This window comes from Chelonoidis abingdonii, chromosome 3 (genome assembly GCF_003597395.2).
Source record: "Chelonoidis abingdonii isolate Lonesome George chromosome 3, CheloAbing_2.0, whole genome shotgun sequence".
NCBI classification, from domain to species: domain Eukaryota; kingdom Metazoa; phylum Chordata; order Testudines; family Testudinidae; genus Chelonoidis; species Chelonoidis abingdonii.
Window position 1 is genome coordinate 95,251,728 of NC_133771.1, and position 24,379 is coordinate 95,276,106.

General features: G+C 39.2%; 1 protein-coding gene across 1 annotated transcript in view; it reads right to left on the reverse strand.

Annotated features, from left to right (window-relative positions):
* MAN1A1 (mannosidase alpha class 1A member 1) overlaps window positions 1-24,379 on the reverse strand; it is a 210,266-nt gene that overhangs the window by 67,616 nt on the left and 118,271 nt on the right. Inside the window, exon 5 of the mRNA XM_075063907.1 lies at window positions 21,393-21,487. Within this exon, the coding sequence (XP_074920008.1) occupies window positions 21,393-21,487 (95 nt within the window). The remainder of the gene's footprint in view (window positions 1-21,392; window positions 21,488-24,379) is intronic.

Sequence of the window (24,379 nt, forward strand, 5' to 3'; positions counted from 1 at the left end):
GGGGGAGAGATAGCTCAGTGGTTTGAGCATTAGCCTGCTAAACCCAGGGTTTTGAGTTCAGCCCTTGAGGGGGCTACTTAGAGATCTGGGGCAAAAATCAGAACTTGGTCCTGCTAGTGAAGGCAGGGTGCTGGACTCAATGACCCTTCAAGGCCCCTTCCAGTTCTAGGAGATTGGTATATCTCCAATTATTTGCCTTTCACAGACTAATAATAAAAATACCCTCTTCTCTATGGCTTGTAGAAACCACTGAAAGGCAAATATCAACACTAACAGCTTTATAAGATATTATATATATCTACTATTAAAATCCAATTATAATGAATATTTCCCCCATTTATTCCATTATAAGCCACTGTGGAGAAGCACAGCAATAATGTTTCACAGATGTCAGTGAGAAAGTCTTTTGTTTCATTTGCTGAGGGATTATTTGCTTCTATTGATACTTCTCTAAGAAGTAGTTAACTTTCTAAATAAAATATTACATTTAGGTTAAAAAGTTACAATCCACGAAGAAAAATTTCTAGAACAAACAAAACTGTTTGGATGGCTTACCTGCCAATATCTGTCATTCTATGCATGTCTCAATTGTCTTTTTAATAGCTTTTAAACTGCCCTATGGTTGTGCAGTTTCATTTTGTCCTTCCCTCTGGTGTCCCAGATGTAAGTGATATTAGTGCCTCGACCACAGCTGCTGCTGGAATTCTATTAGTTTGCCTTGCTGAGGGTGTATCGTTTATTACTAGATGAACAAACTTTTGGGAGAGTAAGATAATTTAAAAACACTGATATGGAAACACTATTCTCCTCCTTCCCCAACGCTCTCAAGACAGACTAGGAGAAAGAATGAGGACCCCTGGGGATACAGATTTCAGTATTAGCCAATGAGAGACACCATGACATCCTGCTCCATACTATACTTTCAAACGATATCCTTGAGAAAAAATCATCATAACGTACAATCGTGACATACAATTCCGGCTATGACCAGTAACAAACCACATAGCCTGTTGATGAATAGTGGGGAAAACCCAGCCTTGCTGGGGCCATTTAGCGCCCACATTCCCCATCCAGATCAATTCACCTGGATAACCAATCTGAAGAGTCCCCTGGAGGTTTATGCTTCACTCTTCAGAGATTTGGTGGTTTTGGGAAGATGCACAGACGTCAGAAGTATGGAGGCTGGTGGGGCTCCTGCTCTTGATGCAGCCAACCTGATGGGGTAAGGGGCATGTCCATTTGAAATTTTCTCACATAACCTCAACCTTCAAGCAGGGTCAGTTCTAGGGTCCCCTTATTACAGAAGGGGAGTGGGTATTGTGGAGCCCCAGGATGTTACTAGTTAAAACACAAAAAACCTTCCAGGAGTCCGAGGGCTAGGTAGACCCCTGGAAAATCTCAGATTTTAAGAGTTAAAAAATTTAAAAATTGACGACTTTGTCAGTTATTTATATATAGGGTGAAGACTGTACATACTGTACATATTTTGGCCTGTAAATAGATTAGGATTCCTTGGAGATAATTGGGGGGAGGGGTGCAAATGTCTCCACGTCTTGCCTTCAAGTGAACATGCAACACAGACTGAGGTGATCCCTGCACATAGGATGTTCTGCAATAGATCAGTGAGATGGTGACTCAGAGAATTAATCTTGAACTGTTTGATTAGATGCAGATTCTCTGGCAACCCTCATTCCTCTCCAACATGAGACTGCCTAGATCTAATGGTAAATTTCTCTCGCTTATAAAGAATCCTCAGTGTTATGCCAGCATTACCACAACTGAAACCCAATGATATGGCAAAATATGGGGATAAATTAAAAAGTTTTTTTTTAAATTTTCAGGAAAATAAAACAAGACTAGGTAAAACTAATACCATATATACTTGTTCATTGGCCCGTTCGTTTATAAGATGATCCCTCAAGATGGTTAGCTAAAAATAGTAAAACTATATGAGCATTTCATAAGCCGACCCTATATTTCAGGGGTTGGCAAATGTTGGCTCCTGGCCCGCTAGGGTAAGCCTCTAGTGGGCCTGGACGTTTTGTTTACTTGGAGCATTCACAGGCCCCTTAGCTCCCAGTGGCCGTGGTTTGCTGTTTCCAGCTAATGGGAGCTGTGGGAACTGGCACGCCACAGGGAGCTGAAGGGCTCCATGCCTGCAGATGCTCCAGGTAAACAAAATGACAATGTATTAGATAGTCAATGATTCCATAGAGTTTAAAATCATCAAATTTTGGTGTAGACCTGTTTATACGCTGACTCCTGCTCCCTGATGCATCACTTTTTTACCAAAAATATTTGCTTATGAACAAGTATATATGGTAACTCAGGTGAAGTTCTAAAAAAAACCCCAAAGATTTCAAATCTTTAAGCTATACTTAATTTTGTTAGAAAGTGTTCTACAAAACTACTAATGCTCCTGAGATGAAAAGATGGTTGAATTTGTTTTTAAGGAATTCGCTGTTTTGCATGATCCACTTGAGCAGTGCAACAATATAATGCCTCAGCTGAGCTTTGACTGAATTACAGCCTAGGATATCACTCCAGACAATACACTGTACAATATGAATCAGCCCTGGTTTGGAAATGTATATTCAGTGACAATGATCTTTTTATAAGATCGTGTAGTACATGAAAGTATCCCAAGAAAATACTGCTGATCTAAGAGCTGAAAGGTACATTATGGTACCTTTGTGGTAGAAGCTTCAGCAGAATAACACAATTTATATGCCACAGAAAAGAAAGAATTTGAACAAGTTCTCCAGGACCTTTTTGCAAATTCTCAGCTGTATTTCACTTCAGCAGTGTTTATACTATTTTCATTTGCTTTTGAACCAACATTTGTGGAAGCAATGGTTTATTAGGATAAATGTTCATGAAACAAGTTACTCAGGTACTACATTTTCTTCAATGAACAATTTGATCAGTTCTAAACATGAATAAGCCTGACATACAAAATTAAATGATACAGAATATCAACTAATTTACTAGAGAACCTTCAATGAAAATGTAAGGCAACCATATATGGTGTTGTAACAGGTTCTCTGCCCGCCCCTTTTCCAGGGACCCACTGGCTGCCCCAATAAAGCTCAGAGAGGCTTCTAGTTCTTCAGCACCCAAGGCTTTATTTACACCAGGTTCTCCCACCACCAGTGATATACTAAATACAGAGCCTGCAGGCCTTACAATCTCCTCTTCCACACAGAGTCTGCCCTCAGCCTGGAGACTGACCTTCCCCTGGCCATTCCCCCTTCTTCTGGCTCCCAGCCAGACTTTATAGCCCTTAAACCCTCAGGTCCACAGGTGCAGCCAGTTCTAAAGGCCAGGCACCAGACTTCTCCCCAGCCCCAATCTATTTCCCCTGATTGGGGCTGGCTGAGCAAGGGCTAATTCGGTGCCTCTGCACCAGCACCCTGTTACAGGCGTATACAACCACAAGTTGGCTGTGAAGTGCTTACTACGAAGATGTTGTATCAAGCAGGCAAGGTACTAACAAGCTTCAATGGGACTTTATTTTTACAGTGGAAACCCCTTTACCAAGCAGCTGCTGCACACTCTAACTCTCACTCCATCTCCTCCACTCCTCCCCCCTCCTTTTTGTCCTTTCAGACTCCTAACACCCAGAGCTCCCAGTTCTAATAATTACAAGCAACATCTAACCACCACAGAGGAGCACTAAGATTGTGTGTTCACAGAAATATTCTGTGTTCACTATAAAATCCAGACATCTGGTCACCCTACCTGGCCCTCTCCTACTATTTCTTCCATTAGGAGGGAAAAAAATTCTGTTCCCTGTGAAATTCTGAAGTAAATTGAGTAATGCTTCAGTAACTTCCTCTTAAAGCAGATGTGTTATTTTTACCCAGGGAATAACGTTTTCATTTTGGTTTAAAGACCTAAATTTGATATTATTTATTTGTACCTCCGTAGTGCTTTGGAGCCCTAGTACTGGATCAAGATGCCTTTGTGCAAGGTGCTATACATGGAACAAGAAGATGGTCCCCTGCCTCAAAGATCTCTGGTCAGATTCTGGTAGTAGCATATATTGCATCTGTGAGAGTGGCTTATACAGCTTTGATGGACCAGCTCTCTGTTTTTTAAGGGTCTGTTTTTTGTTTTTTAAACAAACATAACAGAATTTTAATAAATAATCAATACAAGAGAAAAGTCCCTTTGATTCTCAACAAACTCAAAAGTCAAATTGATCTAATATATGTTTTAATTAGAATTTGCTTTTCCATTTTTTCAGGATATTTTTTTTTTAAATGCTTCAAAGATCCAGTTTCTGCTCATGGCAAACCACCCGAGAGGTTTATTGATGCATCTGTTTAAGGTCAGTCTGAGTTATGCCCAGTCTCTTCATCTGGAATTTTTGATGACCATCTTAGGATGGTAGTATTTTGCCTTTATTGGGTGTTTGCATATATTTAAACCCTTAATTAAAATACAAAAAAAAAACAACAAAAAAACTGTTTTCTGTTCATCATTTGCAGTTCTTTGAGGCACAGTTACCTCATAGCCACCAATCCTTTAAGCATTTGTGGGAAGGTCTGTGTGACTGAGTAATCATCTTAAGGCTTTTGAAGATTTGGGGTTATTTCAAATAGAACCAACTTCACACAGTTGATTCTATTAAGCTATAAATATAGCAGGGTTTCTAAGCTAACCTTGATTAGGAAATGAGTTTAACAGATCAAACTGGATTGATTATTTTCTCTCACTCCTTAATGGGCCTGGTTTGATTTTTTATGTAAATAAAGCAATGCCTTTTTAATAATAGCTCACTTCAACACAGATTTATTTTAAAGATATGGCAGACAGTATTCAGAGATTGATTTGCACTGATCTAAATCTAATACACTTAAGTAATTTTTATTTTCTCCTTGTGTTGCAGAAAAATAGATTTATGGATAAATTATGAAAAATGCAATTGATAAAACCATTACAGTAATTGCACTGGTTGCATTTATTAATTTGTCACAATTAAGTCAATAAGATCTTTAGTAACATCCTTATATTACTTGATTAATTTTGAAAGTGATTATCTTAAGAACTTTATTTAATTGGAAACCTCTCAATTTACAAGGAACATTAAACTCTCAGTAACATTTTAAGATTATTCAACATATGCAGGTCAATTACCAGTAATCACTGTTTTATACAAATGTTCTATAAAACTACAGTGAGACACTGACAAAGAGGAAAAAAGGAAGAAAGCTTTAATTAATGCTGCTGAGCTTCAACTGACATTTTCAAAATGAATGGGCATCTCTAGCACTTATACATATAAAGCTTTCCTGAAACTGGTGCAGTTGCAAAATTGAATAAAGATAAAACAAAACCTCTGCCTTAAAACAGATGAAGATAATTTGTCATGACTGATAAATCACAAAATTGCAGTAACTTGTACTGATGCCCAGCTGCACTTCAATTTCCAGATTAGAAAATTACAATTAATCTCTTAATATTGCTATGCTACATTTCTTCTTCCAGTTAAAAACAGATTGCAATCAGTCATTGTTAACCCATGTTGCAGAACAGAAGTGCTGTAGTTATATGACACTCTGCAAAGATCTTTCTGCACAGCACCTTCTCTGGGAGCTATTTTTTTAATTATTGTAAGAAGGTGTTATTAAAAGGGTGTCAAGGTTCCTTCCCCACTCTGAACTTTAGGGTACAGATGTGGGGACCTGCATGGACACTTCTAAGCTTAATTACAAGCTTAGATCTGGTATCACTGCCCCCCGCCCCCCAAGCACTACTTTTTTCCCTGGGTAGTCTTGAGGGACTTCACCAATTCCCTGGTGAACACAGATCCAAACCCCTTGGATCTTAAAACAAGGAAAAATTAACCATCTCCCCTCCTTTCTCCCACCAACTCCTGGTGGATCCAAATCCAACGCCCTTGGATCTAAAAAACAAGGAAAAATCAATCAGGTATGAAGAAAAAGGCTTTTAATTAAAGAAAAGAAAGGTAAAAGAAAACCCTTTGGGAGAGATTAGCATACCAGCTACTCTCAAAGACAACAGATTCAAAACACAGAGGATGTTCCTCGAGCACAAATTTAGTTACACAAAAAAATATCCAAATACCCAATTTTGATAATTCCCTAATGGTACCAAGACAAGTTACAAAGAAAATAAACAAACCTATTTATCCCTTTCTAAAACTTACTACTCTGATAAGAGACTGATTCCTTGATCTTTTTCACTCCGGGTAAAACTGAAAACTCTCAACAAAGGACAACTTCCCTTCTTCCTTTTGAAACATCTTGTTCCCCCATTGGTTCCTCTGGTCAGGTGTCAGCTAGGCTAGGTGAACTTCTTAACCCTTTACAGGTAAAAAGAGGCATTATCCCTTAACTATCTGTTTACGACAAAGGGAAATAAATTATAATTGGATTTAATGTAGCTGGGAGAAAAGCTAAAGTCAACTTTATAGTAAGGGATTTTTAAGAGCCTTTTATCAGTGAAATACTCCAGAGAACCACATAGAGTATTTCAACCCCTATTTCAACTATACTGTATTTTGAGCATCCTTTTACAATGGAATTTGTTGAATCATTCAAGTTCACTGCTAGGAATATTTAATCATAATTAAAGAAGGTATTCCTTCCTGTGGTATTTTTTTTGGTATAGTTAGAAACTATTAAAATTATTCAGTACCTGTCTGACCATCACAGAGCACGAACTGTGAAATTTACAACAACAACTGAATTGAAGTGATAAGGGTAGGAAACTGCTTTTTAAAAGGTTTAGACTAATGTTGCTTTGGACATTTTCATTTACAAATATTTTCAAGTGAATTGGTACAACGTTTCAGCAGCACAGCCTCTTCTTGTGTGTCTGTACTAATATCAAAAGAAGGCTTTTATAGGGGAACATAGTGCATGTGAGTGGAGAGAAACAAGCAGAATGAGGCTTACACATGACCTGAAAAAAAAACAAAATTAGTCTCTGCCTTTTGTTTATTTAGAGATGCAAGAAAAGGACCTTGTTTCTGCTTGTTTATACAGTAGAAATTCATTTGTCAACTCCTTTTCTCCTGGAAGAGCACGGATAACTGGCTAACTAGTAGGAATGTGACATCACAGTTTCTAGGGAAGTGACATCTGATGGACAGGGAAAGTGATTAAATTAGAACTCTTAACATATTCTCTGATAGCCTGAGAAATTATGTGAAATTCAACAACTAACAAAAGTTGGAGATCCAACAACTATTAACAGCTGATAAAGGTCTCAGTGCACTTAGATAGGCTTGGAAGTATTAGATTTTTATCAGTAAATGTTGATTTCACCACCCACCCACACACACCAATGAAAACATATTTTCAGTGATAATAGATATGTAGACTTAGGCAAAGTAAGCATAACGCTGCTTGAGCACTGTTAGAGTTTTTTTTAAGGATATTTACTTTGTATATTTTGATGTGATGTTGACTATTTGTTTTAACGTTTATAAAGCTTTCTGAATTGCAACATCTACTCACATTACATAATTCTCTCGCCCACCCCATAATTTCCCCACTGTGAACATTTAAAAACCTTAAAAATAAACAGTCATAATTACAAACATAAAATTTGAATTCTGCCTACTCTAGATATTACAAAAATCTTCCTAATGCTATGAAGTTATCAATGGAGGTTGTAGAATACCCTTAATTAGAGGTTTTTAGGAATAAATTAGACAAACACTTCTCAGGGACGGCCAAGGTATACTTGGTCCTGCCTCAGTGCAAGGGGCTGGACTAGATGACACGTTTATATTCCTCCCAGCCCTACATTTCTATAATTTCTATAAAATCAGAAGAATGTGCTATAGAAGACATGGTTGACCTGAGGAGTTTACAATCAAAAACTAACAACGGATACAAACACTAGGAGATGCACAAAACTACAATTCAAGAATCAAATGGAAGCAGGAACAAACCAATAATCCTAAAAGCAGGGTCTTTGCTGAATTACTGAGAAGGATCTTAACAACGAGGGAAACATCATTAAACCTCATCATCACAGAGGCTAAAGAAATTATGGATTTTGATGTTTGAGAACTGCTTGGCTTCAATTATCTTAATATGATGATGGGATTCTTTGATTGCTAGGGGAAAATAATCTATAATAAGTAGAACTGTTATTTAGGGAAAACAACTTGTAAAAATTATTTTGAGGGCATTCCAAAAGGACTAAAACAAAATGCTACACAAGAATGCTTGATCTGTTGATAGCATCCTCAGCAGATTTATCACAAATTTCAAGACAGCAAACAACATTGTAAGTATCTATCCTGCTAGCTAGATTTAAAGTATGGTACCAGAAAATAAATATACTTATACAAATTGAAAACAAAAAAGGTGGTGGAGGTAGAAAGAAATAAAAGTTATACTTAAAGGGCCATAAAAAAAAGAGGTATCAAGAAAAGATCTGTGACATGGCATGGACGGAGATAAATTTACAGTGTTCTCCATTTGTTTCCTTCTGAGTTCAGTAGTCAGTTATAATGGGCAACTGCTCATCCTTCCTGAAGGCTCTCTTGTGCATGTGGGGAGGCCTCAGGGTTACATCCCTATGCTTAATATGTAGGCACAGCTGCTGGGTGAACAGAGATGTTCTGGGTCAATAATACCATCAGAATGCTAATGGTAGTCAAGTACATTTTTTCTTAAACCCTGGCTCTGATCTCGCTTTCCTAGTGCCTATCTCAGTTAGCATCCCGGGTGAAAGCTATTTGTTTTAACTCAACTCTAGTGTGTAGAGGAAAGCAACTCGAGGTTACAACTGCTGCCATTTACTACTACTACCTCCTTTTCTTCTCTGTGGTTAGCAATCTTGGAGTCTTATTAGATCAAACAGCACTAATGGATTCCCCGCTGACACTGGTAGTCTGAGGAAGCCAGTTCTTCATTCCTTTGGTGGCACCCCAGTTAGGTTTGCCGACTTCCTAATCACGTTTTGTTCAGAGTTACAAACATTTCAGAATTATGGACAACTGAGATGTCCGGAGCTCTGAGGTTCTACGCATTCTTATTTCAGAAAAGAATGGCAATAGGATCATGGCCATCCTTAGGCATATGCGGCTGCATAGGGCACTCAAAAATTTGGGGTAGCCCTGGGTCTTAGCATCCACCCACACAGCTCTTGTTATCCCTTTTCTGACCCTTTCTGCAGGCTCCCACCACAGCTGGCTGCTGCAGCCTGGTGAGTCTTCCTCTGGAGGGGATCTAGTAACTTAAAAGTGAAAAAGCCTTCCAGCCTGCCAGACATACTAGCATAACACTGAAACTGTTAAAGAGCCATTCAAGTGGTAACAAAGCCATTTAACAGGCATTTGCCAACCCCCAAGTACATACTGTCAGTTTCTGAATTTATTGACAAAAGCAGTTGTACATTATTGTAATATTTACTCAAAACATGTTAGTCTACAGGACTTTAATGAAATATTTTTAAAGCAAATTTTAAACTAGTGTGTTGGTGAAGATTATAAAATCACATCTCTAAAAAAATCCTTGCATAGATTTTTAGATACTGAGTCTGAGTATTCATCTTTAGCCTGAAATGCTTGGATCTTCAGACATATCTTTTTTTAAATAAATGCTTCAAAAGACCACCCTTATCTAAAATACACATTTTAATTTTAATAACTACAGTACAAAAAAACTTGCTTCCAGAGTCTTCCTGTCCATTCCTTTCTCCCTTTACCCCACCGTTGAAGAGAGCCCTTAAAGGGACAGCATCACTTTCCTTCCAGACAGCTGAACAAACGAGTTCCCCTCTCTTTACTTCTGACTATTTGATTATTTTTAAAAGAACCCTCCAGCCGAAATCAGTACCTTAGTAAGATATAAAATCCTTTGTTATGCTAAAATCTTTGGAAACATAATTTTTTAAAGTTGGTGAAATTTCATAAACATGTCTATTGTTACGGAGATCACACAAAGTAAATTAGTGTTCCCTTTTTCAAAAAGCAATGAACATTGTTATGAACACACTACATTTCTGCGACTGATTAATTTAAAATAATGTCTTTGTTCCAGTGAGTTAAATATGTAGTAATCTGGTATGATTACTTTATGAAGGCTTAAGAGTACACTTAAAATATAAAATCAGCTTAGAAATACTGATTAAGAAAATGTAAAACAGAGAAGAGCTGCATCATGTAGTCCATAATATTTAATTTTATATTCAGCAGGACAGCTAACTCACCCTTACTACAAAGTTTCTGCAAATAAATCTCTGACAAACTTCAGGGAATATAAAAAAGACCTGTAACTGACATTTTTTATTCCCAAATTTAGTGCTTTTAATTAGGTACTTCCTGCACGTCCAGTCTTCACCATCCGGCATGCAATGGAAAACATGCTCCATTTTCTTTAGAAAAAAATTGCAAAAGAATGTTTTTTCAAATGTCATTTGCTTCATTTGGGTTCAGGGATTTGGCTGGGAGGGGATAAGCAGGGTGGAGGAGGGAAGAGAGGAGGGAGACAGTGGGGAAAAGGGCAGGGCCTGGGTGGAGTGGGGCGGGGACTGGGGCAGAGCAGGGGTGGAGTATGGGCGGGGCCACAGGCAGAAGAGGTGGGCTGGGGAGCTAGCCTCTCCAAGCAGCAGCTTCACCCACTGCCCATGACAGCAGGTAAGAACAGTCTCCTTACGCAGGGGCCATATTCACAGAGCTGAATGTGCCAGTGCCGCGCATTCTGCCAGGGAGAGGCTATGGGGGTCTCTGCGGGGAACTGTGACTCTCCGCTGCTATAAGGCAGGCTGGACATCTCAGTATCTTTGCTGCCTCGTCCCTCCTCACCCCCAGGCTGTGAACCCAGGATGCCGTCGGGCATAGGGGCACTAGTTTAATAATACTGTGTAGGGCCCCATAAAATGCTAAGGACAGCCCTGAATAGGATCCCCAGTGACCGTCTAAAAGGTTAAAATTCAGACATATATATATATATTACATGTATGCACCTGGGGCACATTACCACTATCCACATATAGAAATTCCAGAACAGAGCTACTAAATTAACCAAATATATGAAAGGTTTCAGCTATAAAAACCTAGGAAGACTACGCCTTACACTGTTTGGAGAAAGGCTACGGAGGGATTCTATTATGTAAGTAATTCAGGCAATGATTTATGTATCAAAAGTAGAACAAAAAAAATTAAGAAAAGGTCAATATGGAAGGAGGTCTTGTTTCTTCAGGCAATAACAACCATGCAGAATTTTCTGCCTCTGAAGGTCCTAACAGAATCCATTTTACCAATGAATTATGAAAAACAGTTCAAAATATCATTAAAAACAAATAATTGTAGAGAGTGTCAATAAGGATTGGAGTTTAATGGTATTTTGGAGTATTGCCCCTGCTCTCAATAAAAGCATAGCCACCATTTGTTAAAAGTTACTCTAGCAGTTTGAAATCTGGTCCATTTAAAAGCAAGCTTAAAGTAATTTCAGATACTGTACCTAAGTGACTTTGTCAATTTTTGTGGCTTGAGAATCATTTTTTGTGTCTTAAATTTTTTTCCCCTAGAGGCTACTGACTCATTAGATAGGCAAAAGAGTGAAACTGAATCCAGTATACTCTGGATTTTTCAAAGCCTATTATCCAAATCTCCATATTCTTTGTATCCCATCCTTGTCCCCCAGTTGATTTGGATAATAGAACAGAGACCCCCAGCTGCAAGGGAGGTCATCCTGCTGCTGAACAGCTCCTGCTTCAGTGCAGAGAGCCCTCTGCAGTCCTGCCAACACAGGAGCGGGCAAGCGGGGCCATAACAGTGGAGCTGCAGAGGGCTCCTGCCCTCTCAATTATATGAACTCCTGATTATCCGAATAAAAACTGTGTCCCCCATGCTATTCAAATGGAAAGTATGCTGCATATATAAAGTCAAATGCACAAAGTAAACTGATAAAAAGTTTTCCTCTAGTCTTTCAATTAGAACAATTCCAGATGTTATTTGTGACAAAGGTAAAAAAAATTCAACGTAAGTGTGATTTTACATTGACTCTGTCCCTTTCTGATACTTGAATGGGGGGAGTTGCGCTTGTGCCCTTTTTGCCTTCTTTATGATGCACAAAAGCCAGGTGTCCTCTCCTCTCTTTCCCTCGCCCCAAAAAAGTATTTTCAGTTTTGTTTTGTTTTACATTAGACACTTAAATCTTGTCTATTATGAAACTATAGATTATTGGACAACTATTAGAATTAGGACATCAAAAGAAATTGAAGCAACTGATAGGTAAATCAATCATGGAAGTTTAACTTAGGTTTGTATGTACTGCTTTTATTTTATGCATGCCCATTGAAAGAGTACACACACCAAGTTAAAGCAGCAGAAAACTCTTCATTTTACTTTTAGTACTTCTCATCTGATTTTTACTATTAAAGAAATACACTAAGTATGTAACACACACAACTAGCTCTCCATTTCAATGAAAGCAAAGCCTTCTACAATTGCCACAAGGAGAACTGTGTTGTCTAAAACAACTAACAACAGTGTTTACACCCCAGTGACATAATCAGAATACTGTAGTTAGTAAATAACGTTTCTTTTAAAAGCTAGAAATTAAATACAGGCTGAAGGGCTTGTGTCTAATACATAAATTAGTTGATTAAATCAATCTGTTGATTAAACAATGCTTGAAATGCAAATTAATCACTGATAGAGATATCCTTTGCAGAGACAAAGATAATGTAGATTACTGTCTGCTGGCCTTGCAGGGTCTCCAACGCTAAGTGCATAGATACTACCTATACCGATGGAAGTGTTTCTCCCATCAGCACTGGTAATCCACCTCCCCTGCCTTTCTGACACAGATGAACTTTCAGGGCTCCCAGCGTTATACCCTAAGCTTTTTTTTTTTTTTTTTTTTTTAAGTGTTGCTATTGCTTTAAATGAGACATTTGCTCTTAAAATTCAAGCAAGCAAACAAAAGAACTTCTAGTTTTTTGTTTTTTTAGGAATCTTATTTTTCTCCTCTTCAACTATGCATAACCTATAAAATTAGACAATAAGATAAAAGGAAATATGCCATATACAGGTGTAAGTTCTGTATGGTCAGCAGTGACAACTGGAGCAGAAAATATGAGGCTGATGCTCTCATTACAATCCCCTGCATGAACAGCTATGTTAGTATGTACAATTAGAAATTCTGTACAATCAACTGAAAAAATAATTTGCTTTTAAATCTGTAGCTACCAGTTTTTCTTCCAAAGTTTCTCTAATAGTTAACACAATTCAATGTCTGCAATATTCATGTTTTATGTATTCTTGCGAATAAGTGGAATTAAGCCAACAGATAAGGTTTCTGACTTATTGACTTCTTTCACTTGTTTGGATCCTCTTTCATACATTCATGTTCTCATTCCCATTACGTGTTCTTTAAATACTCTTACTAGGCACAGGCTCTTAAATACACCAGACCTTCGCTAGAACGCGGGGTTTTGGATCCATGCACAGTCCCGTGTTATAGCAGGGACTGCGTTACCATGGATTCCAATGAAGGTAATTAAATTTGGGATCCATGCGCGGTTCCACGCTATAAGCGTATTCGCACTATACAGACACACGTTCTAGCGAGGGTCTGTTGTACGATGATTATTGTTTCTTTAAGATGAACAAAATGTTTTAAAAAGTTTTGAATAAAGTGCAGAAACTCAAAGGGAACGGTTATTTTAAATACTAAAATCTACATCTTCTTTCAAGTAAGCAAAATGACAGCAGAGAAAGACAAAGAGTACCGGGTAATTTCCAAAACACTTAAGTCCCCCCCCTTTTTTTTTCCCCCAAAAGGGATTTGAACTCTTCTAAAAACTAAGATTTCAGCACACTTGAAAACTTTACTCAAGATAAATTGTTTTAAGATCAGAATTTCAAACTTTGGGTTTCCATTCATCAGTTACATTTCCTACTAAAGATAATTTAATAAGCACAAGTATTGATTTATGACCATGATCAAAGTAGAGATTTCTTGACCTCCAAAATTATATAGAATTGACTCCTCTTTTGTAGAAGATTAAGATTAGGAAGTAAGCAAAGTATGAGGTCTCCTTAGATGAATCTGTGACACGTTCTCCTGGGGTGCCACCTGGAACTGGGGTATCACTGAGACCCCCTCCTACCCACCAGCCTGGATTCCCTCTTACACTGTACTGCTGTGACAAGATGCAAAGCCCTTTCCAGCCTGCATTTCACCAGTATGCATACAGGTAGGGACACACCCCAGCTGCAGTTACATGCAAACTCTCTGACCAGCCTTTGCATGGGAAGGCTACAGCCAAGGCAACTACTAGCTCCTCAGACATCCCCCTCTCTCGAGTATAAACCCAAAATTATACCGTGTTGCGCTGTCCAGGGAACAGTACAGCGTAAGCTCATAAAATTTTCTCCCTCCCTCAATGTGGAGAGGAATATGCCTTTTGCCCCTGAATTAGGATTCCCGCACACTAGTTTAGATCAGTGTTTCTCAAACTAGGGCTGTCGCTTGTGTAGACAAAACCCCTGGTGGGCCAGGCCGGTTTGTTTACCTGCCCCGTCCACAGGTCCGGCCGATTGTGGCTCCCAGTGGCCGCGGTTCGCCACTGCAGGCCAATGGGAGCTGCTGGAAGCGGCGACCAGTAAGTCCCTCAGCCCACACTGCTTCCAGCAGCTCCCACTGGCCTGGAGCAGTGAACCGCGGCCAGTGGGAGCCATGATTGGCCGGACCTGGAACAGGGCAGGTAGACAAGCCGGCTCAGCCTGCCAGGGGCTTTCCCTACACAAGCGGCGACCCCAGTTTGAGAAACACTGGCTTAGATAAAGCAAAAATAAGTTTAACAACTATGTAAGATAGATTTTAAGTGGTTCTAAGTGATAGCAAATAAACAAAAAAAGCAAACTAAACTTGATATTGGGGCTATCAAGCGATTAGAAAAATTAATCGCAATTAATCACGCTGTTAAACAATAATAGAATACTATTGATATAAATATTTTTCGATGTTTTCCACATTTTCAAATACATTGATTTCAATTACAACACAGAATACTAAGTGTACACTGCTCAATTTATATTTATTTTTTATTATAAATATTTGAATTGTAAAAATAAAAAATAATATTTTTCAATTCACTTAATACAAGGACTGTAGTGCAATCTCTTTATCGGGAAAGTGCAACTTACAAATGTAGAATTACGTACAAAAATAAAACTGCATTCAAAAATAGAATAATGTAAACTTTTAGAGCCTACAAATCCACTCAGTCCTATTTCTTGTTCAGTCAATTGCTCAGACAAACAAGTTTGTTTACATTTGCAGGTGATAATGCTGCCCACTTCTTGTTTACAATGTCGTCTAAAAGTGAGAACAGGCATTCGCATGGCATTGTTCTGGTCAGCATTGCAAGATATTTACATGCCAGATGCCCTAAAGATTCATATGTCCCTTCATGCTTTAACCACCATTCCACCATGAACTTGTAGGCTTTACAGTTTTACACTGGTTTATTTTTGAGTGCAGTTATGTAACACCAAAAAAATAAAAATAAAAATAAAAACAAAATCTACATTTGTAAATTGCGCTTTCACAATAAAGAGATTGCACTATGGTACTCATATGAGGTGAACTGAAAAATACTATTTCTTTTATTTATCATTTTTACAGTGCAATTATTTGTAATAAAAATAATATAAAGTGAATACTATACACTTTGTATTCTGGAATCAATATATTTGAAAATGAAAATTTAATAAATATTTTAGATTTTTTTCACAATTGGTATTCTATTGTTTAACAGTGTGATTAAAACTATGATTAATCATGATTAATTTTTTTTGAGTTAAGCACGTGAGTTAACTGCGATTAAATCAACGGCCCTACTTAATATACTAAATAGATTGGATATGAATAGCTGTGTCTAACCCTAAAAGATGATAAAAGCAGGCTGTAGATTCTTAAGGGGCAAGCTGCACATGCTTACAGCTTGGAATCCCCAGGTGTTCCATTCACAGGCTAAAAATCCCTGTAGCCTGGGACCAGCAATTCCCCCAGTTCAGTCTTTTTTCCTCAGGTGTTTCCAGGAGTCACTTGTATGGGGATTGAAGAACACCACGATGTCACTCCCTGCCTTATATAGCTGTTACATAAAGCAGGAACCCTTTGTTTCAAAGCTTAGTTCTCAGACTGGTGGTCTGTGGAAAATTAATGACAGCCCAAGATGGAGTCTAGAGACATATCATCTCATCACGTGTCCTTATAGAGTCATAGCAGCCACCACTCACAGGCTGTTGGAGTGTTCACAGGAAGGCTCCCCAGGTGGGAGATAAGCTTCTCCTAAAGGCCTATTGTTCTTTCTAATGGCTCTTCCCCACCCACTATCTAGAATGTAAACATCTTGTCTAGTGGGCATTACCCAAGTGTAACTACATTTGAAATACAGAAACAGTCAATATTCATAACTTCCGATACAAAATTGATAAATGCATACAAATAGGATAATCATATTCAGAAAATCATAACCTTTCCAATGATATCTCACGACTTATCTTGCATACAACACATAACTGTGTCATAATCACATCGTAATAATATCCTTATGAACAATATGGGGTGCAGTGTCACAGAATCTTACTTTTTCTGCATCATTTTAAGATATGTGGTCTGTCATTACCGTGATCCAAAAAGTATATATTAAGTATGTTAGGACAAGCTTTTTCCTTGTTTTCTTTTTTCAAGACTGAAGAGATAATTTATACAGTACATGCCCTTATAGTGAGATTCTGTGCAGTGCTTCCTACAGGCCTATTAGCTAAATTGGCTTGAGGGCACCATCTTTGTGCCCTCTTAATTCTGGGCTGCTTCAGGGATTGGACAGACCCCCAGCCTAACTCAGACAGCCATTCTGTAAAGCAGGGGTTCCCAACGCGGTGCCCGCGGGTGCCATGGAGCCCGCCAGCGCGTCTAAGTGTACCTGTGTACTGGCCAGAGGACGAGCATCTGCCAAAACACCACCGACAAGCAGCGTCATCCAGAGGCATTACCACTGGCGGCATTTCGGCAGTGACGCCTCTGGATGACGCTGCTTGTCGGCAGCATTTCGGTGGCGACTCCTACTGACGTTGCCGCTTGTCGGCAGCATTTCGGCAGATCCTCCATGGCTCGTCATCTGGCACTCGCCAGACGAAAAAGGTTGGGGACCACTGCTGTACAGTATACGGTAATTAATGAAAATCAAAAACTAGCCTGCTATAAAGACATTACTTACTGATACAAAGATATTCATGATGCTCAAACAGCATAAATGTTGTTTTGTTGAGGGCACTTTCTTCCTCATCCAAAAAACTAGGCATGTTTAGTCTTGAGAAAAGAAGACTGAGGGAGAGATCTGATAACTGTCTTTAAATAACAGCCCTTAACATATTTGAAGAGGACAGTGGGTCAATTGATCTCCACGTCTACTGAAGGCAGAACAAACATTAAATGGCTTATTCTGCAGCAAGGGAGGTTTAGATTAGATATTAGGAAAAATGTTCTAGCTATAAGGATAACTAAGCATTGGAATAGGCTACCAAGGGAGGCTGTGGAATCCTTGTGATTGGAGGTTTTCAAGAATAATTTGGACCAGGGATCTCAAACTCAAATCACCACCAGGGCCACATGAGGACTAGTACATTGACCCAAGGGCTGCATCGCTGCAACCTTTTCATACACCAATACAAAAGTACAGTCAAAAATGAAAAAAAATGAAGAGTAATAGAGTATGCTATTAAAAGTCAATGTATTAACTTTTTAAAAACTGTAATGCAAAGAGGGGTTTTAATAAAATATAAACACCTGTAACTATTCCTTATGTGGTCAGTAACGACAGGAACTTTTTAAAGTAACTGTTCAAACAAAATACACTGCCACCTTTAATAAACATTCTTCCCAACTACAGACAGCAAAGAATGATACATGCTGAACTTCATACCTCAGACTGCTTGTCTAGTTCATGAGGCCCCACCCCTTCCCCGCCACCATTCCAACCCCTTCCCCAAAGTCCCCGCCCCAACTCTGCCCCTGTTCCGACCCCTGATTTAGACAAACACTTGTCAGGGAAGATCTAATACACTTGGTCCTATCTATCTCAGTGCAGGAGGGATGGACTAGATGACCACTCAAGGTCCCAACTAGTCCCAAAATTCTATGATTTACATAAGAACAAGAGAACAGCCGTACCGGGTCAGACCAAAGGTCCATCTAGCCCAGTATCTGTCTACCGACAGTGGCCAATGCCAGATGCCCCAGAGGGAGTGAACCTAACAGGCAATGATCAAGTGATCTCTCTCCTGCCATCCATCTCCATCCTCTGAAAAACAGAGGCTAGAGACACCATTCCTTACCCATCCTGGCTAATAGCCATTTATGGACTTAACCACCATGAATTTATCTAGTTCTCTTTTAAACGCTGTTATAGTCCTAGCCTTCACAACCTCCTCAGGCAAGGAGTTCCACAAGTTGACTGTGCGCTGCGTGAAGAACTTCCTTTTAATTGTTTTAAACCTGCTGCCTATTAATTTCTATTTGGTGATCCCCTAGTTCTTGTATTATGGGAATAAGTAAATAACTTTTCCTTATCCACTTTCTCCACATCACTCATGATTTTACAGACCTCTATCATATCCCCCCTTAGTCTCCTCTTTTCCAAGCTGAAGAGTCCTAGCCTCTTTAATTTTTCCTCATACGGGACCCTCTCCAAACCCCTAATCATTTTAGTTGCCCTTTTCTGAACCTTCTTCTAGTAACTACTGTATCTAGTTTGTTCATAGATATTTCAACCATTCAGTCAACCATTTTTTTTCTCACTTTGTGGAACAGGGAATTGAGATTTCAGCTCAATTCCACTTTTAACTTGTAACAGATGTTAAAACGTAAAAATAAGACATAACTGAATCTAGCGTGACCAGATGTTATTCTCAGTCTGCACTCAAACAGTCAGGAGCCTATGTAATGTGCAAACTTGCCCTTTCCTGGCGTTTGCTTTTATTAACAGAAAGTAATACTGTACCACATTCAGCTCAAATTTTCTTCCTAGTCTTAACTGCTCTTATGGTTCCCATCTCAGGATTGTTCACCCCATCTCTTACATCCTTTCCTCACAGACAGCTCCCTTGTACAGACAGCTCCTTCACAGATAGCTCCCTTGTATCTCTGGTGGGTAATGAGTTGGTGGAACTTACATAATATTCCATCACAGGACCAACACTTGCTAACAGTGTGGAGTGTGTGTGTGTGTGTGTGTTTTGTGGGAGAGTGTCTAACAAATACTGCCAACCCTGTTCTAACTACACAAACGATACTTTTATTTAAATCGGCTTAAACTTTTACCATATGCTTTTACGTTTACTATTTTCTTTCCAGTGTTTTAAAATGTTATGTTATCATGTAATAAATACACTTTACAAATGGTGAAGAGCTAGTCAGGATGTTAAACATAAATGTTATTCTAAAAAGGAACAACTCAGTGGATTATTAGTAATGTTACCTATTAACAAGTAGATTCTTAAGTAACCTCTGGACTCCCTTTCTCCAGGCCAGTGGAGACCAGATATTTAATGGAACAACTGAAAGCCTCATGCCATTTACTTCTGACAGGTGAAAATACTACCAGGATGTTTATGGAAGAGTGGTAACATTGTCTTAATGGGAATAATAGGGACAAAAATATCCAACTCTGCTCAAACATTGGAGAAAATTTCCATCCAAAACAGAAAAGTATTGTATAGGAACTTGTCCCCAGGGATACAGCTTTACCCTTGACTGGCCCAACATGATAAAAGCAATCCAAACTACTTTTCTGCATGTCACAGTTTGTCTCCTGCCCGCAAGTGTCAGTCCCATACACAATCTCCCTTTCAAATGTTATAAACACTGGCTTTCCTGAAGCAAGGTAGGCAAAGGACAAAGCTTATACTGATGTTAGAGCTGGGAAATCAATTGATTTTTCTGTTTGGCCAGCAAAAGAGTTCAGTTCCTAAAGCATTCAGAATAGGTCTAATTTTGGGGGAGGAGGAGGCGGCACCGAACCACTTAGTGCTGAATCCACTACATCCTTGATGCCCTGGCCCTGAAATCAGAGACTGATTTCACTGCCCAAGAACGTACCAGAATCTCAGTATTGTGCTCCCAACAGAGCTCCTGTGGTACCATAGATTGAAGCCATCATCCCTTCAAAACTCCAACTAATTCATAACACTGCTGCATGCTTCCTCAGCAACACTGGCTACCACGAGCAAATCAACCCCATCCTCTACTCTCTATGCTGGATTCTCATACAGCAGACAGTCAAGTTCAAGGTCTTGAGGGGAGCTGATGGCCTACCCCAGAGTATCTAAACGATCATCATTCTCAGGGATGAGAACTGTGGTTGACAACTCCACCCTCAGATAAAAAAAGAACTTTCTCCAATAAAGATGAAGCTCAGCTGTGCAGGACACACAGCTTTCTTGGGGACCAGTCTTTCTCCCAAAGAAAACTAAGAACCATCATAAACTTACTTCCTTCACCACCTTCTGCCCCAAGTGCAAGGCACATTTCCTTCAACCTGCCTTTAACACACACAATGTGTATATTAAAAAAACCTGAAACAAAACCCTCGTAAACCAAAACATTGCATTGCATAAAAACATTTTCTCCCTGGGGAGAGGAAGAGAGACGAGAATGAATCATGTGATGGATGTTACTCACATCTCTTAATGCACTCCCAAAAGTGCTGTTACTATTGAGATTAGTGTGGTATAAAAAAAATATAGAAGAGAATATGTTTCCCCCAAAAGGCTTTCCAAAACTAGCTAAAATGAGGAAAATCTCTATTTTATTTCAGCATCACACATCTATTTTGGTAAGTGGGGCATTTCTATTACACTCATGCACAGGTTAGCTGACTAGCAGCACAGTAAGTGAGAAAAAGAAAAAGTTGGAAACACACTTACGAATTCACATATGTTCTCTAACTTTTTATTTTAAATTTATTTAAGTTCAGAACATAAAAATGTAAGATCTTATAGGAATTTTTTCCCCTTGAGCATGTAGGAAGACTAAAATTTTCTAGAATATTAAAATGTGACCAAGTTCCGTACCATCTGGTGGCTGTTCATTGATCCCTCTGTAATGAGTTGATATCAGCCAAGTTCAGAGCGAACAAAAGTTCCCCCTCAATTGGCATGTTTGTTGACAGTCTCTACTGAGAGTTTAAGGACAATTACCCTTGTTGCTCAGAGGTGATCTCTTCAGAACAAAGTCTGAGGTACACTGCTCAGACCTGGGGAAGCATATGCTGCTGCCTGTGCTTATACCTGTTCTGTAGATAAAGACAGGACTTCAGTTTTAATTTAACTAAATGCAGCCCTTCTCATGTGTGCTAAATTCACAAAAAATAGTTATTTTTACCTCTTAATATTAAGCAATGCCCAAGGTATTCCAGTGGGAGTGTTAAACGCTGGGAGCAACTTTTCTCCAAGTTCCACTGCTTTCTTTCGAAATATCTGAAAAATAAAAATCATGCATATTACTACATAGTATAAAAAATGTACTAAGTACTAGGAAATCAATCTTGTTGTTGATATTACTATTGGTAGTGTTTTACAAAGCATCCCTTAAGACTACTTAGTATAGCACCCTGGGGTTTGTGCAGAGATGTTGAAGAAAAAGGAAGATACAATACTTTAGTACCGAAGGAAAAGTTACACCTGGCATTCTATCTATAAGATTTAGAAGTACCTCAATATGTCTAACTATCAGCAGGAAACACAACAGAACTTTTTATGCTTTAGAGAAAAAGTATCTAGTTATAACAATACTGCAAATATGGGTTCTGCTCTCACCAATTGCCAATAGTCAGCTGAGGCTGGACTGAGCTAACTGCTGGAAGGCTTTCCTTGAGCCCCACCTGATCTCTTCAAGAAGAGTTTTTTCTAATACAGGAAACCTGTTCCAATTTAATATAGAAACCTATTTATGGAGAACAATTACAATACTTGAATGTTCAAGCACTATTTCATAGATTTCATAGACTCTAGGACTGGAAGGGACATCGAGAGGTCATCGAGTCCAGTCCCCTGCCCTCATGGCAGGACCAAATGCTGTCTAGACCGTCCCTGATAGACATTTATCTAACCTACTCTTAATTATCTCCAGAGATGGAGATTCCACAACCTCCTGAGGCAATTTATTCCAGTGTTTAACTACCCTGACAGTTAGGAACTTTTTCCTAATGTCCAACCTAAACCTCCCTTGCTGCAGTTTAAGCCTATTGCTTCTTCTTCTATCATTAGAGGCTAAGGTGAACAAGTTTTCTCCCTCCTCCTGATGACACCCTTTTAGATACCTGAAAACTTCTATCATGTCCCCTCTCAGTCTTCTCTTTTCCAAACTAAATAAACCCAATTCTTTCAGCCTTCCTTCATAGGTCATGTTCTCAAGACCTTTAATCATTCTTGTTGCTCTTCTCTGGACCCTCTCCAATTTCTCCACATCTTTCTTGAAATGCGGTGCCCAGAACTGGACACAATACTCCAGTTGAGGCCTAACCAGCGCAGAGTAGAGCGGAAGAATGACTTCTCGTGTCTTGTTTACAACACACCTGTTAATGCATCCCAGAATCACGTTTGCTTTTTTTGCAACAGTATCACACTGTTGACTCATATTTAGCTTGTGGTCCACTATGACCCCTAGATCTCTTTCTGCCATACTCCTTCCTAGACAGTCTCTTCCCATTCTGTATGTGTGAAACTGATTGTTCCTTCCTAAGTGGAGCACTTTGCATTTGTCTTTATTGAACTTCATCCGGTTTACCTCAGACCATTTCTCCAATTTGTCCAGATCATTTTGAATTTTGACCCTGTCCTCCAAAGCAGTTGCAATCCCTCCCAGTTTGGTATCATCTGCAAACTTAATAAGCGTACTTTCTATGCCAACATCTAAGTCGTTGATGAAGATATTGAACAGAGCCGGTCCCAAAACAGACCCCTGCGGAACCCCACTTGTTATACCTATCCAGCAGGATTGGGAGCCATTAATAACTACTCTCTGAGTATGGTTATCCAGCCAGTTATGCACCCACCTTATAGTAGCTCCATCTAAGTAAATTTATTCCTCATGAGAGAGGTTAGATTAATAATTTTGCAAAATGAAATACTTGGTCTGTAAGGTACATAGGCCTGCCTTGGTATAACACAATGCCTATGTGTATGGTGGTCCCTACTACTACTAAGTCATCCAAAGTCCTCAACTTTAATTCTTGGTCTTTTATAGTATTAACCCTGTTTAGAACCATTACTTGTAAAAGATAAGGAAAATAACCACATCTACATACACTATATTTTCATCAGCATCCTTCCTACAATAATGGCTTTTATAATTTGTTCGTTCATCTCTCAAATTGTGTGAAGCACCTTTTTGACCTCCCCCAAACTCAGAAAGCCAACCCTGTTCCGCAAAGAACTTAAGTTATGTGCTCTAGTGAACTTGGACACCAACTGGGGACTGTATGGGTAGAGAGTTTAGTTTTTTAAAAGTCTATTTAGAGTGATTACACCCATTCACCATGCTATTACGTGCAGGGCCGGCTCCAAGCACCAGCTAAGCAAGCTCGAGCTAGGGTGTCAGATTCCAAGGGGCAGCATTCCGGCCATCCTTTCCCCCACTCCCCTTTTCTTTTTGGTTTGCCGCTCCAGCTGCCCTCTAGGGGGCGGCAGCGCAGAGGAGGGGGGCACCCTGCAGCAAATTCAGCAGGGCAGCCCACGTGCTTCCCTCCCGGCTGACCGGAGCGGCGGAGATCCCTCCCGGCAGGCAGCGGGGCAGGAGGGGCCGCATGGTGAGCACCTCACTGAAGCCCTGGCCATCCCCCTTCTCTCTCTCCCTTCTGAATGAAACAGGCATTCATATTCACTCTCAAAGAAAAATGATCCCCTCTACCTGGAATGACAAATATCTATGAAAGTCAAATTAGCCTAATAACTACTGCTAATGAAGTGATCAGGAAAAAGGGAAAACAGAACACAAAGGAGGAATAAGTGCCTCCTACAAATTCTAACTATAATACACAGCCAAGCACGGGGAATTATTGTAAATTAAAGGGCATTTTGTAACTCCATCAAAAGACATTAACCTTCACCAGAAATGATGTGGTAATTTTATCTTATCCTTCAGCTCCAAGCTCTAATTCATGCATTATGGTATATGATTGAATAAAAAAAAATAAAATAAAAAACCTACACCCTGAAAGAATTCTCTGCAGAATAATGAAACTGGAAGTAAAAGTTTAACATTTGAATAACTTGCTAAGTGATTATAAGGTAATCACCATAAACATGGCAACATGTGAAAAAAAATCCATCAGACTCTCAACTGCTTCTCTATAGGTCACTGAAATGGAA